At 37.7% G+C, this 13,607-nt stretch overlaps 1 protein-coding gene across 1 annotated transcript; it reads right to left on the bottom strand.

The window, feature by feature from the left end:
• Positions 1–800: 800 nt before the first annotated feature.
• On the bottom strand, positions 801–11,157 carry LOC763676 (vacuolar protein sorting-associated protein 72 homolog). The gene is made up of 7 exons (XM_030972476.1): positions 11,063–11,157; positions 8,125–8,262; positions 6,808–6,960; positions 6,077–6,218; positions 4,219–4,413; positions 1,828–1,987; positions 801–1,429 (listed from the first exon to the last, which is right to left on the bottom strand). Exons 2-7 carry the CDS (start codon positions 8,239–8,241, stop codon positions 1,111–1,113), a joined length of 1,086 nt encoding a protein of 361 aa, XP_030828336.1. The 5' UTR covers positions 8,242–8,262; positions 11,063–11,157; the 3' UTR covers positions 801–1,110.
• Between the last annotated feature and the right edge of the window lie 2,450 nt (positions 11,158–13,607).

The following is a 13,607-nucleotide window of genomic DNA, read 5'->3' as shown; positions in this document are numbered from 1 at the left end:
GGTGCCTATTGGTCCCCCATGATCCTCTTTTTCTTTTAATTGAGAGCTGAGTTAATGAGATAGCTACCTGTCAGTGACCTCGCTGTGTGGTCTAATCCCGTCTGGCTGAACTAGTACAGCCGGCCTTTAATTTTTCTGTTTTTTCACGAGACGGCACTCTTTCACTCTTTTTTTGATGTTACGTGATGGAAGTTCAAATCCAAGGATGACATGTTTGATTAAATGAGAATTACCTTCTTTATTTCAAATACGAAGGAGCGGTCTCAATATTAGTTTTAAACAATTGGTGGAGGTTTGAAGTCAAGAAAGTAAAATTATTGCAAGGCTGAAAGCCGTTCCCGCTGGCTGGGGTTGATTACACATTTTCCTATGTTGAGTTTGGAGCGCATATACAATTATACATCGTTTTTCTTTGTTATAGTGTATCTGATTGGTTGGAAATTGGCAAAAAAGAGAAGGGACATATTTTGATGACACAGGAGCTAGTTGACCACCAATTAGGCTTTTAGAATACCAATTTGGAGGTCAAATAGCGCTCAATTAACTTTAGGACTTAAAAGTTAAAAGTTTTAAAGAAAAGTTTAGTGAGCTTTCAGAATACTGCCCCTGGAGTACATGTTGATGGATCATGTGTTGAATCACCAATTTACAACGCTGTCATGAAAGTTATTCTTCATCATGGATGAGTTACATGGTCAATTTTGATGAAACGTCATTCAATGCTTAATTACTTCTTTATATCATGAAAATAGCTGTTCATAACACAAAATTGTTACAAGTGAATAACAAGACTGCATCAATTCCATTTATAAAATGACCTTTTATTACAAAAAAGAAATCAAATCAGTAATCAGTATGGGGTTCGAAGTTGAATGAAGTCTATGAGAGAGCACAATTATATGTTTGACTGTTAGTCTTTGTAGATAATCACTTTGAAGTCTATTGGTTCTTTACTCCTGTCAAACATCCAATCTTAACTCCTGGCACAATGCGGTAATGTATATCGGGTATCCCACCACAGGTAGACATGGTAGACGATGTACTGCTAATGTCTGTACGGCAGCCAATATGTCAATGTAATGTCTACGAACATGAGACCTTCATGTCTCTTCATGATCCTTCCTCTTTAGAACTGGTTGAACCTTTAGACTTCCTATGTTTGGTCTCTCCAGACATGGCCGCCTCTATCTCAGAAGCATATGTCTCTCGTATAATCTTGAATGCCTGCTTCGTGGCAAAGGCAATCCCTGTGACGGGATCAACATATCGGGCCGGGTACCTTGTGATAGGGCACAGCTGCTTAGGGGGAGCCCTCTTTCGACCACGAGGGAAACTATCCTTGAACATCTGTGGCTCGCTGTACGTTATGAAGTTCCTACAGCATTTTTCACCTGACTTTGTCTTTCCTCTTGTGGCTGGATGTGTTGACCTGCAGAAATTACATAGAACAGAATGTTTCAAGGTCACAAAAAATGTGTATGTCGTCTTGAAGCTACCAAATTGGGTAAAATGTTTGAATAAATACTGTTTCAGGGATGCCAGTTAGAATTGATCAGAGGGTATGAAAATCACCTAGAATGAGCTAGTTTGTTCACAAAAAAGCCTAAACTATGGTATGAAAATAACTTGCCAGGGCCTGAATTCAGGCTTATTGCCTGAAAACTGGCATCCCTGTTGGTTATGCATGTTGATTTAGCCTTAGGGTAGTTGAAAGCAATGATAAATGAAATACGAAATTTGTTACATTTCACATACAGACCACCAGCCATGTGCAAAATAAAATAGAGAAATCAGTTTGTGAAATGTATTGAAGTAACATGTACATACCCTGATTGTGACTGTTCCACCTTTTCTACGTTGACATCTACTTCCTGTATCTTGGGTTCAACTGGCATTGATGTGGAATGAAAGCGAATGAACGGTCCCATAAATGCCTTCTTGAACACCTTGGTCTTCTTCTTCTCTTCTTGTAGCTGCTGGAATAGGTCTACAAAACAGAATAGATCAAAACTGTAACTACCTAGCTTCCGTGTCAATATACCTGGACAATCTGCTGTTTAATACACTTAAAGGGATAGTTGAGTGATGTTGCACAGGGCGCTACACAAAATATTTTTTTTATGACATAATGAAAAACTGAGTGTCAAAATTGAAAGGACATACAATTTAAATGACAAAATCATCTTTGTTTGATCGATATCAGTTCAGAGACGGCTGAAATATCCATAAATGATTTCTAATATTTGTGGTGCCCCACAAATATTCGATAATTTGAACCAGCCGTTGAAAAACAAGATAGTGCCTTATACATTTTATTCCAGCCAATGCCGATTTTGGCTTTTTGTTGGCTTTTTCGAGTTGGTTATAATACGCACAACCAGCCGGCCCATGTATTGTTAGTATTAATTAATTAATTTATCAACGGTCACCATAGTTGTTTGAAAGTGGAGCTGAATTGGTATGATCATATTGGCTAAATTTCATACGTTTTGGAGTCTAAAATTACCTTCATAGCAATTTTAGGTCCTAAAAGAGCACTAGAAATGTCATAAATAAGAATAAGAGCAATAACCATGCACTTTGAAGGCGTTTGCGGTCTGAAACAAGAACTCAACTATCCTTTTAATACCCAAATTGATAGATATTACTCCTCTTTACACCAAATATGGAAATGTTGTGATTTTGCCAACAGCAATTTTATTAGTGCTGTAAGTCAGACGCTATGTTCGTGTTCGGTTCGGTTCGGCAGAGTTCGGCAATTTTTCACCCGAACTTGGTTCGGTTCGGGGTTTGGTAATATAATAGCAAGCAGCGTTATAGCCACGGCAGTCGGCACTGGCCGGCCGGGCCCGACCAACACGGAGGACTTCTGCCCACTCCTGATGAACAACACTGCTTCCGACCAGCACGAATTTCACATTAAAAAACTGCTCTAAACGTAAATATTTGTGAAGAAAAGTACTACTTACATTCGTATTTCCATCTTGAATTGTGTTTTATTTTCAATTTTAAAAGAATCATGTTTTCAATTTGTCAAAAAAATATATTTTTTAAAGATTTTCCGAGACGGTTGTTTTCTATTGTTAGAGTCATGAAAGATGCCATCTTGAATAGCGACTCAGGCTCGTCGATTACTGTTTTTTATAAGTGTTTATTTTCAATAGGAAAAATATAAAATCCCTATTTTTCCTGAATAAATAAATACCATACTATAATATATATTTATTTCATTATTTATATTGTACAATTTGTCCAATATTGTTACAATTAAAATATCAATTTTCCTTTGTTGAAGGGGTTTGAGCTGAACTTGTTTTGATCAGCGCCTATCACGCACATGTACAAAATGACAAGTTTATTAGCATTTAAATTTTTCTGCCGAACATCCCAACCAGGCCTTTGCGTTCGGTTCGGTTCGATTCGGAAGTGCCATGTTCGGCGAACTTCCGTTCGGTTCGGCGGTTCGGCTACAGCACTAAATTTTATAGAGTATAACTATGAAATAACAATCATTTGACAGTTCCTCCCATATAAAAGTAACCATCTGCATTAGGAATACATTATATATCTCAATATTGGAAAGAAGTAGCTAATTGACATCAACTCCAAATGAAAAAATATTGCCAACATTGATATGCTAGTGGGTATTACAAATGATTAATGAAATAAACTATCCTGGACATATCATAACGATCCATGAAGTATTCTGAAATTGAAAAAGTAGCAAACTATGAGGCGGCTCATGCTTATTCACTCAAGTCAATCAATCAATCAATGGTTGGGTATTGTATTTATTGTAAAGATTGGCAAGATTTAGATTCGTTTCATTTCCCATCAGTATTCAAAGTAGTCTTGACAAGAAAATACTACAAGTCTTGAATAGAAAATGTTGTATGAAGTTCTCAACATAAACCTATAATATGAATTGTCTCTTAATCTATATGGTTCATTCAAACATGCACCATTTAGTGGTCAAAGTGTTCACTTACCAGTACTCAGAGTAACAATTCTTGCATTGCATAAAATATCATTCATGTGTGCAGAATAAAACAAAACAAACAAAACAAACACACAGAAACGAGAACTGACCACTTGTCATTAATGGGGCAAAGCTAAGGAGCTTTGGTTCCAAAAAGGCCTTTTGTTTTCGACAACGCACAGAGATATAACTGACTGATCAGTCCAAAGTTAGTTTAAATAGAATCTTTTGGCACTTACAGAGCGAGTGAAGATTTTTCTTCTCGGTGATCTTAGCCTCCACAAGTAGTTCCTCTTGAGTGAGTCTCCTCATCTCTGGAACCTTCCTCTTAGTCTTCTGTTGCTTGGAGATCTGAGCCTTGGTTTCACGTTCCTTGATCCGTATCTCAAACTCATTCACCCGCTGTATGGTTGAACGTCTGCTGGACTTACGAACTGAGTGATAGAGAGAACATAAAAGAATAGATTATAAAGGGTATTTGTTAGCGAGTGTCCTATTGGCTGAAAAGATGTCACATAACACGCTTCCTTTTTGTTATATGTGCACAAGCAAGCGTGCAATATAACAACCTCTTTTGTAGAGTGAAATACATGCAAATGTGAATTAGACTGCCCAACTCTCTTTACTGCACATATCTGTCATTTGCATTATCTAATAGCTGCCCACATCTGACGCAAAGACAACCTGAATCTAATCAAGAAGGCCCGACTCCAAAGGATCGCAAATACCCTACATCTTATATGATACATATTTAATGAATTTCATATATTCAACTCAAAATTAAGGATTTCCCTCGTGCTATCATATCTCAACCTTGGTTTGCGGCCTCAGTGAAATATAGAAATCACTTGGGAAATTTTGAATTTGTCAGTTAATATGTTTTGTTACATTGAAATGCCAGAGCATGCAATATTTGCAAAATATAATAGGCTTGATTATTAAAGATAGTAGTGTAGACATGCAGAATTATTATTGTAAATAGTGGAGATAATCTATTCATCAACACCATCTCCCCACTTGCGAATCGCTATGCTACTGACGTTAGATATTTCTTTAAACAAATGCACATGCTCTATAGTATGTTCACTTGTAGTGACTAGAGAACTCGCATATTTGCTCCTCCATACAAAATGACTACCAGTAAATGCAATTTTTCAAGATTTGATGGCAGAGCTGGATATCATCCATAATCTATCTTGAGTACAGCCCAAAGAAAACTGGAAGTTTAAGATAGTGTAGTGTACATGTACAGCAAATGGGAGAGTTATCACATCGCACATCACAGTCAAAAGCCCAATTATTTGTTAAATTTTAGATTTGTATGCATTCGGTTAATTACATTCCTAACTTGCATACCACTTATGTCCCCTTTGCAGGCCCAAAAAATGAAAAGGTTAAATTCCACCAGCATTTGAAAGATAATACTAATTTAAAACTTCCCTAATACGTAAAGGCTTGAAAATGTCTTTTTGTGGGGGAAAAAACGACCTTTAGTTGTAGGATCGAATTTAGGGATTGCAATCCTTTTCGTAAATAGTCTGATTTTCAGACCCTTGTACCGAATGGTGTAAGTTTTGTGCTGCGCAAAGATTCAGTCAGTTTAATTTTAGCCATTACAAGAAGGGGGTTATTGATGTAGACAAATGCTCATGTACCCTTTACAGCTCATTTTATGTATGTTATTACCAAAGAAAAAATGAAGTCAGTCTGTCCCTCAATAGTGTATGACAGGGAGGCCTAGAAAGTAAACAGGTTTCCTTGCATAATTTGAATACTAGGACACTGCCAACGTTTAAATTTCACAGATATGACATACATGACGTATTCATAATTCCTGCAAAGTTATACAGAATTTGATGTTGGCTGCAAATAGTCCCTTTAAATGAACCCTTTTCACACAACTCAACTTGCTACAAGGCTAGATAGCTCTTTACATGACACAGTTAGTTACAGCCAGCTTTATTTTATTCGACATTACATTCTTTTGAAATGTGTAAAATTTGCAATGGTTTGTTTGTTATATATTTGTAAAAAATGCAAAAGAAAATGAAAATCAAACAGAAATAAATAAATCAAATCAATCAAATCAAATCAAACCTGAACTATCATCCTTGGAACTATGTTTCCGCTTTTTAACGCTTGGTGTACCGGTAGTACTTTTCTCTTTCTTTTCTCTAGGGATGTGACTTGTAGGAGATTTCTTCAGGGCAGGTTTGCTGGCAGGTTTGATGGCAGGTTCCTGTCAGAAATTGGTTAAATATGGGGAGTGCTATTTAATGGGAGGCACAAAACATTCTATACAGATTATGCACAATAAAGAACAGAGAGGAAGACAAGGGGTGTACATAGACAGTCAATAGATAAATTACACATGAGGATGAAGAGAGAGAGAGAAAGACACTGAGAGGGGCACAGGCTTTTCTTGAAAAGAAACAACTGAAGACAAATGAAGAAAAAAAGATGGGAAAAATTGTTCATGGTAAAATCATCACTCAAAAAAAATTCTTGATATATACATATCTCTTGGGGAATGACAGATATTCTGGCATTCTAAAACTGAATTATACCCTCAGCAAAGTTGCATAATGGGGTACTTCCAAGACTCTATTTAACCCTTTTGTAAATAAAGATTGCATAGACTGTAACCAGTATATATTTCCTGTTCGTCTATCAACATGAAAGAAGTAAATACACATCTCACAGGAGATATGAACAGATAAAGTGCACATAAGAATAAATTAAAATTACACTAAAAAAAGGGAATGCAGATTTGTCAAATGAAGACATATAAGAGAAGATAACCCAGCCTGACCCCACAGGAATCTAACCTTGTAGGATTTAGTCATGACTCTGCGTTTCCTCTTTGTTCCCTCATCATCACTGCCACTGATTGGTTCATCATCTTCTGGAGCATCGATATCACTATCTGATGAGGAGTCCGCATCGCTCTCCTCACTGGAATACTCGTCATCACCAGATTCCTGCAATCACAAGCAATCACACAAAATATATGTCATTCTTCACCATTCATACCTTGGAATAATTGCCGTCGACCTACTTCTTCTGCTTGCTACAACAATTTATACGTGGATTACATTTGGCCCGGGCGCCGCACGATAAATTGGTCTACGGTTTTCCGTGCGATTTTGGGGGCATCGTAGTAGGCTACGGGCTACGATGTTTGTTTTTACATTATCTACGAGTATCGTGCCATTTCTTGTATTGGCCCTCGGGGGCAGACCGGGACACATCCATACAGAGGCTGCTCGGAGATTGTACGGAAATCATGCAATTTCAGTGCAACACCCGTGCAGTCTCTGCAACTTCCGCAGGGAAATCGTACGGAGCTCGTGCAGCTTCCGTGCAGAGGTTGCGCGGAGAAGGCACGGTGACCGTGCAGCCTCCGTGCCGTTTTTTTTGGCGTCTATTGCCCCCATGTTCACTGAACAATCTTGCGTTTGCTGCACGATCAGCGTGAAGCCTCCACGCAATGCCCGTGCGGGGATTGTGCAATGCCACCTACGACATGTCTACGGGCTACAGGATTACGATTTTTCAAATTTGTTTAACTCCCTGCGAAACAAAATCGTAGTCGCCGCGGAGCCCGTGAATCCGTACGAAAATCTCATGGCCGCCTCCTGCCTCCCCACGGAGGCCGCACGGAAAAGGGGATATGGGCAGGATACGGGCCCTATAGACTAATCGCAGGCGAAATGTAATCCAGGCATTAATGACCATGTTGATGAAACAGCAATAGACATTACTGTATAGTAAAAGAGTTGTACTTTAGAGGCAGACTAACTTCAGCCTGGCTTAAACCTGGTTAAACTTACTGAACTGCTTTATGAAGCCCCAAGTGTCAACTTCTTTACTCTGTACAAATTACTTTGGTTATGTAACAAAATATACTAGTGAATTAAAATTCATATTTCACATGGATGACTAATTTTTAATTATTAACATAACAGCAAAATAATCAATATATTCATTACACACTTAACTTAACTGGACTAAAATAGGGTAGTCAGCATAAGGCAAATCATCATGTACAAAGTTCTACCCAATAAAAGGTCAATTAGCAACAAACAAAAAAGGTAAAGTTAGATTTACTGTAACGTTTACAAAAAACAATGAGGTTATCTCACATCCTGGAATCCTCCATAAGTAGTTGTGTAGAATTCATCCTCCTGTTCTTCTGCCAGGAGTCTGTGCATCTTGCTGCCGGCATTGGCTCTCTTCTCCCTTGATTGGACAAGCGACATGGTTTATGATCTAACGCTCTCCTACAATGGAACCAATGAAACAGAAAACAAGATGAAAATAGATCATAATAATCATAATAGATAATAACCAAAAAATTGTTTACCAAGGGAAGCCTCATCAGCATCAATGCTCTTATTCCTGAGGACCCTCCAAGAGGCCATTTCAAGATGAAATCATTGGCACATGGGCAGCAGAAAGAGGTCATTTGTACTAGAATTGTAAAACCCATCAAGACAAATACAGTCCTGGATTTGTGCTCATGAAAGTTGTGTAATCATTATTCATTTTATCATAAACGGCACATTCTCTGATACACAGGTGGAAGTACATGTATTACTCTCAAGAGGGTAGGGCAGACTAAAGGTATTCATAGAGCACCTCCATCACTTTGGCATTGTCATTGATTATTCTACAAGTACAATGCACAAAGTGGGATGCCTGGGGATTGAGCAACATTCAGCAATACTCCTTACATGAACCTTTTTTTACACTTAACCAATCGCTATTCGCAGCGCTAGAGAGAAAGGGGTCAATACGCATTAGCATTGACTCTCAACTCTATGCTTTGCTGGAGTGAGCAGGGGGCCGTTTCTCGAAACCGTCATAACTACAAGATCAACGACATCTCGCCACTGTCACGCAACTTGTCAGCTAAGTGTTTCACAAAGCCGTCTTTTCCAAGATGAGCGACAACTTCCGCGACAAGCGAATTGTCACTGCTCCGAACCTGTCATATCTTTTTTTAATGCTGTAAAGCGCCACCACAAGTCAGTTTGTTGCTATTCCATGGGCTGCGAAATGTACGATTAGTTTCACTATCATTTTGAGAAAAATATAGACGAGTTCGGTACTTAATTCTCTGGGATGCGAATTGCAAATGTAAAAAAGTGATAATATAAATTATACAGAAATTTTAAAAAGCTGAATATAAACATTAAATCACAAATCATTAAACTATAACATATGAATAAAAGAGATAAGAATGTTACACACCATTGTCCATAGTCGATCCATAGTCTTTTCTTAGGATACCATCATACCTTTGGGGCCTACATGTATGTGCATTATTATTTCTTCCAAATTATATTTTCAATATCAAATTAATTATATAAAGAGTATTTATGAGACTCTAAAATAAAAACTGGCTGAGAAAAGGTATTTTGCCTAAAATTCCTCGTCACAATAAACCAAAAAGTACGTATTGATAAACTATCACATTATGGTATCTTTCAACTCCCTTTTGATTGGATTGTCGAGAAAAAAACACTCACCGGTTTTTCTTCAATTTAAGAATCCGTACAGAAATATGCAAATCGTTTGATGATCTACATATGATAATGACACTATTTGTTATTTATTTTAGGAGAGTTTATATGTATATGTTTCTTTTTTAACAGTTTTAGACCCAAAACTTGTTTTGGGTTATACTTGTTTTGGGTTATACTTGTTTTGGGTTATACTTGTTTTGGGTTATTCGTGATAAATCAAATGGATCGTGACAAAAACTATGTTCTTGAGCTGCTAGTTGTATCGCGATTTATCGATATCATGTCTGTCATAGACAGAAATAACCGTCTGATATGGGTCATTTCTTTAATAAAACTGACATTTGTTGACATTCCCCATATACAGACGGCAACCCAGAGATCTCGTACCGTGGTGGTAATCTGGCCAATCCAGCTGCCACTTATGGTGATAGAGCTTTCTCCCCCGATTTTCACTATTTAGATCTAATTTTCTGATTTATAAATCAGATATAAATTAAGTATATGTATTGTACTCCTATTCACACTAAATAATAATAATTGACCTATCATACAAATGCGAAATTTTTGGACTTACTTATATGATTTATCCAATTTTTTTCTCCGAACTGTGAAACATACCAATCATCCATTCAAATTAGTAATCTATGACTTCACCCGCCCGATATATTTCCGGGTCAACCTACCAAAACATAGCGAATGGCCAATCAGAGCACTCCTTTCGTATTAGGTTTATGAATATTCATATATCACTGGGTTGACTCGTACGTAGCTATTGGACTTCCGAAAAGAAAAAATGAATATTCTTTAATTAAAACCAAGATGGATGACAATGAATCATGTCGACTATGAGACTTTCTCGGATTAATCATTAATTTAGGAAATAAATGAGCAAGCTATCATAGAAGTCTAGAATCTAAGTCAAAGCAAAAGCCATATTTGTTTGTTATTTTTTATATTTTTATTAGCCTAATGTAATATTGCAGCAACAGTGCATTTATGAGGATGTAAAGAGTGAAAATCTCGTTGTATATCTCATTCATCACAGTCCTGCCTAACCGAACCATTTGATCCACTAGGCCTAGTACGGAGTAGGCCGTACTTCACTAAAGAGGCTGTCAGTGGAGCCAGATGCAATCTCAACGGAACCACCGTCGATATAGACTGAAGCTTTCGGTCTAGTCTGTCATGGCTTTGTGAAACGGTTTATCCACTTCATGACATCTCCGTAGGTCGCTGACAAAGATATGACTGTCATGGAGTTGGTTTCATGAAACGGCCCCCAGAGGTTAACGAAAGGTCGACTAGTCTATGCACTGTAACCAGCCGAGCATCATCACCCGTGTCCGAAAACGCAGACGCACCGCGCCCCACCGTTCTGGCGTTGCAGCTCTGTGATAATAGAGTAGGATCCGCATTATCCGGCTTGGATTTGGACGAACACAATCACAATTTCAAAATACAAGAGAACATTCGACTTTAAAGTATTGCCCTAATTCACCGGTAACTAATCATCTATGATTAAATACTAACTAAACTGATCAAAATTACTTACGGTATGTGACAAAAGAGGTGAAACTATTCGGCTTCGAAGTTTGACTTGAGGTTGAAAATGTAGTGCTGTAGCGCTAGTGTAATTCCTTAGGTGTTTTTTTTTTTTAGTTTCGCACTTTTGCTATACCGTACTTTTTTTTACAGGACTCTAGAGGGATAGGCATTCGTGCGTTCAATCAATATACATGCGCCTTTACATATTTCCTAGTTCTGTGGTTTGATTGAGTGATTGATTGATTTTTATTTGCCAAGCTTCCAACCTACAACAATATATACGAATAACAGATCAAAATTAAGTCAGCTTGAACAGGATAACCCATGAAAGCTCGAGAACTTATTTCCAGCGGGGTCCCCTACAAACATGTACAAAATAAATAAGTTAAAATAGTAATATTTACAGACCAAAAAAAAGAGAAGATAAAAAGAAAAAAATATTAAAGATAATGATAATAATAACATTATTAAACTGATGATAGAAATGATAATAAGTACACGAAGAAAAAGAAGAAGGAGAAGAAGAAAAGAAGAAGGAGGAGGAGGAGGAGGAAGAAGAGGAAATAATGATCTATAACGTACAAAAGTATACAAAATGAAAAAGTATTAACAGGCAGAAGAATACAAATTTCAATCATAAAACATGTCATTCGCTTCTCTTCTCTGACTCTCAGCTCGAAGAATCTCTTTTGCCGCTTTTAGAAAGGGCACTTGGGGGAAGGAGGAGGCGCCTACAAAAACATTGATATAATTATCATCACATATTGATGTTCTTTATACTTCCCTTTTGATCCGTACATTATCCTGTTTTCATGACTTAATTTCTTGAAGTATATTGTGGATGTCTTGTCAAAGAGGCAGGCTATAGCGGAATACGAGTGTAAAAGGGAAATCTCTTGGCTGACAGCCCTAGCTTTTACTTTCTGTATTTTTTGATGTATTTCGTATGCAGAGGCAGCGCTCCAGGGAGGGCAAGGAGGTGCACAGTGCACCACCCCACACTTTTTCAAATACCTCAAATTGCCCTTCATTTTTACCTCGAAAAGTGCCCCCTTTTAACCTCAGTTAAATGCATTTTCTTTTAATAAGTGCCCATTCCCCTTCTCATAAGTGCCCCTTTCCACCACTGATCGATGCCCCTAGTTTTCAGATGCGGGAAGTACCCCTTTTCACCTCTGAAAAGATTTCCCTTTTCCTGTGACCCTTGCCCTTTCTAATTAGTGTTATTTCTCTTCTGATAAGTGTCTCTTTTCTTTAGTGCATTCCCCTTTCTTGTAAATGCCCCATTATACCTCTGATAAACTAAATCTAATAGGTGCCCCTTTTACTTTGACACAGTGCCCCTTTTCCTTTCTTATAAATGCCCTTTTCATATATGATAATTTTCCCTTGTCAATTTTGCTAAGTGTCCAGTTTCCATATTATAAAACTGTCCTTTCATAAATGCCGCCTTTTTACCTGCAAATGTCCCATTGTCATTTACAAAGTGTGTCCTTTCTCGCGGTCATACTATAGTCGCAAAGAATAGGAGCAGTTATTAGTTTTTACACTAAACTTTTGCCCATTTAATAATAAACTACGGTAACCGTGGTATATTCTACTCTAAAAGAGTCACTCTTCCAACCTATTGTCTTTTAAACCCCACGCCCAATGAACTCTATATAAAATACCATTACAAAGCTATAGTCAATTGCTTTTTGTTCAAAAATATGTCATCCATTACCTATGACAAGGTATTTTTATCATCCATCGTCCCTCATCCGAAACACTACATTTCTCATAGCTTCCTCTCGTGTGCATTATCTCATAAGTGACATATCGTATGAGATTGTGCTGAAAGAGCAAGTCTATACCCTGATTAAGTTAATTTAATAGAAGTAGAAAATGAAAGAAGCAATCCTATGACAAAAGAAAAAAGTTATAAACTGTTGAAATAAAGATCATAAAACATATTGGTGACAACTAACTTTAGGCCTATAAAGTCGTAATTTAACTTAATCTAATATGGCTTTAATTTTAATACATTTTCTCCTATAGCTTGTTTCCTGTTGTTATTAATACATTGTACCAGCTATTGCAGCTAATTATTAGGGTGGACTTCCCCATTAATAGCAGTGGCGGATCCAGGGATTTATTACCGGGGGGGGCACAAAATCGCATGGGGTGAAATATATGAAAAACGATGGAGCGACAGAGCAAGGCGTCAGCGACGAGGGAGCGGAGTGACCAAGCGGGGTAAGTCTGGGAGAAGGTTAGAACCCCCTCTTAGAATAGGGATCTTTTGCAAATTGAGAACCACATTTGGCGCATTAATGTCCACCTACACGTCCTTGAAAAAACGAGGCCTTCTGATTGGTTAAAAGTTAGAGCAAAGTGATCTGTCACGTCGCAAGATGTACGCATTGTGTATGCTTCATTGCTGCACAATGCACAAAGACGGTGGTCTGGTACTCCACCAGTAGTACGAGTACAAGTTTGCAAAATTATCTCGAGTTTATAAACAGTGTTGCTATCAGGGGCGTCGCTAGACCTTTTTCAGTGAGGGGGGGGGG

Source organism: Strongylocentrotus purpuratus, unplaced genomic scaffold (genome assembly GCF_000002235.5).
Source record: "Strongylocentrotus purpuratus isolate Spur 01 unplaced genomic scaffold, Spur_5.0 spur5_scaffold_6, whole genome shotgun sequence".
In the NCBI taxonomy this organism is placed as follows: Eukaryota; Metazoa; Echinodermata; class Echinoidea; order Camarodonta; family Strongylocentrotidae; genus Strongylocentrotus; species Strongylocentrotus purpuratus.
The sequence above is the reverse complement of the archived record's forward strand: the minus strand, read 5'-3'. Positions and strand labels throughout refer to the sequence as shown.

Excerpts from the sequence above, each read along its gene's own strand:
- LOC763676 (XM_030972476.1), bottom strand. The coding sequence starts at position 8,241 with ATGTCGCTTGTCCAATCAAGGGAGAAGAGAGCCAATGCCGGCAGCAAG. Across the intron at positions 1,988-4,218 it reads GAAAAATCTTCACTCGCTCT|ACCTATTCCAGCAGCTACAA; the intron begins GTAAGTGCCAAA and ends TCTGTTTTGTAG. Across the intron at positions 1,430-1,827 it reads GTGGAACAGTCACAATCAGG|GTCAACACATCCAGCCACAA; the intron begins GTATGTACATGT and ends TAATTTCTGCAG.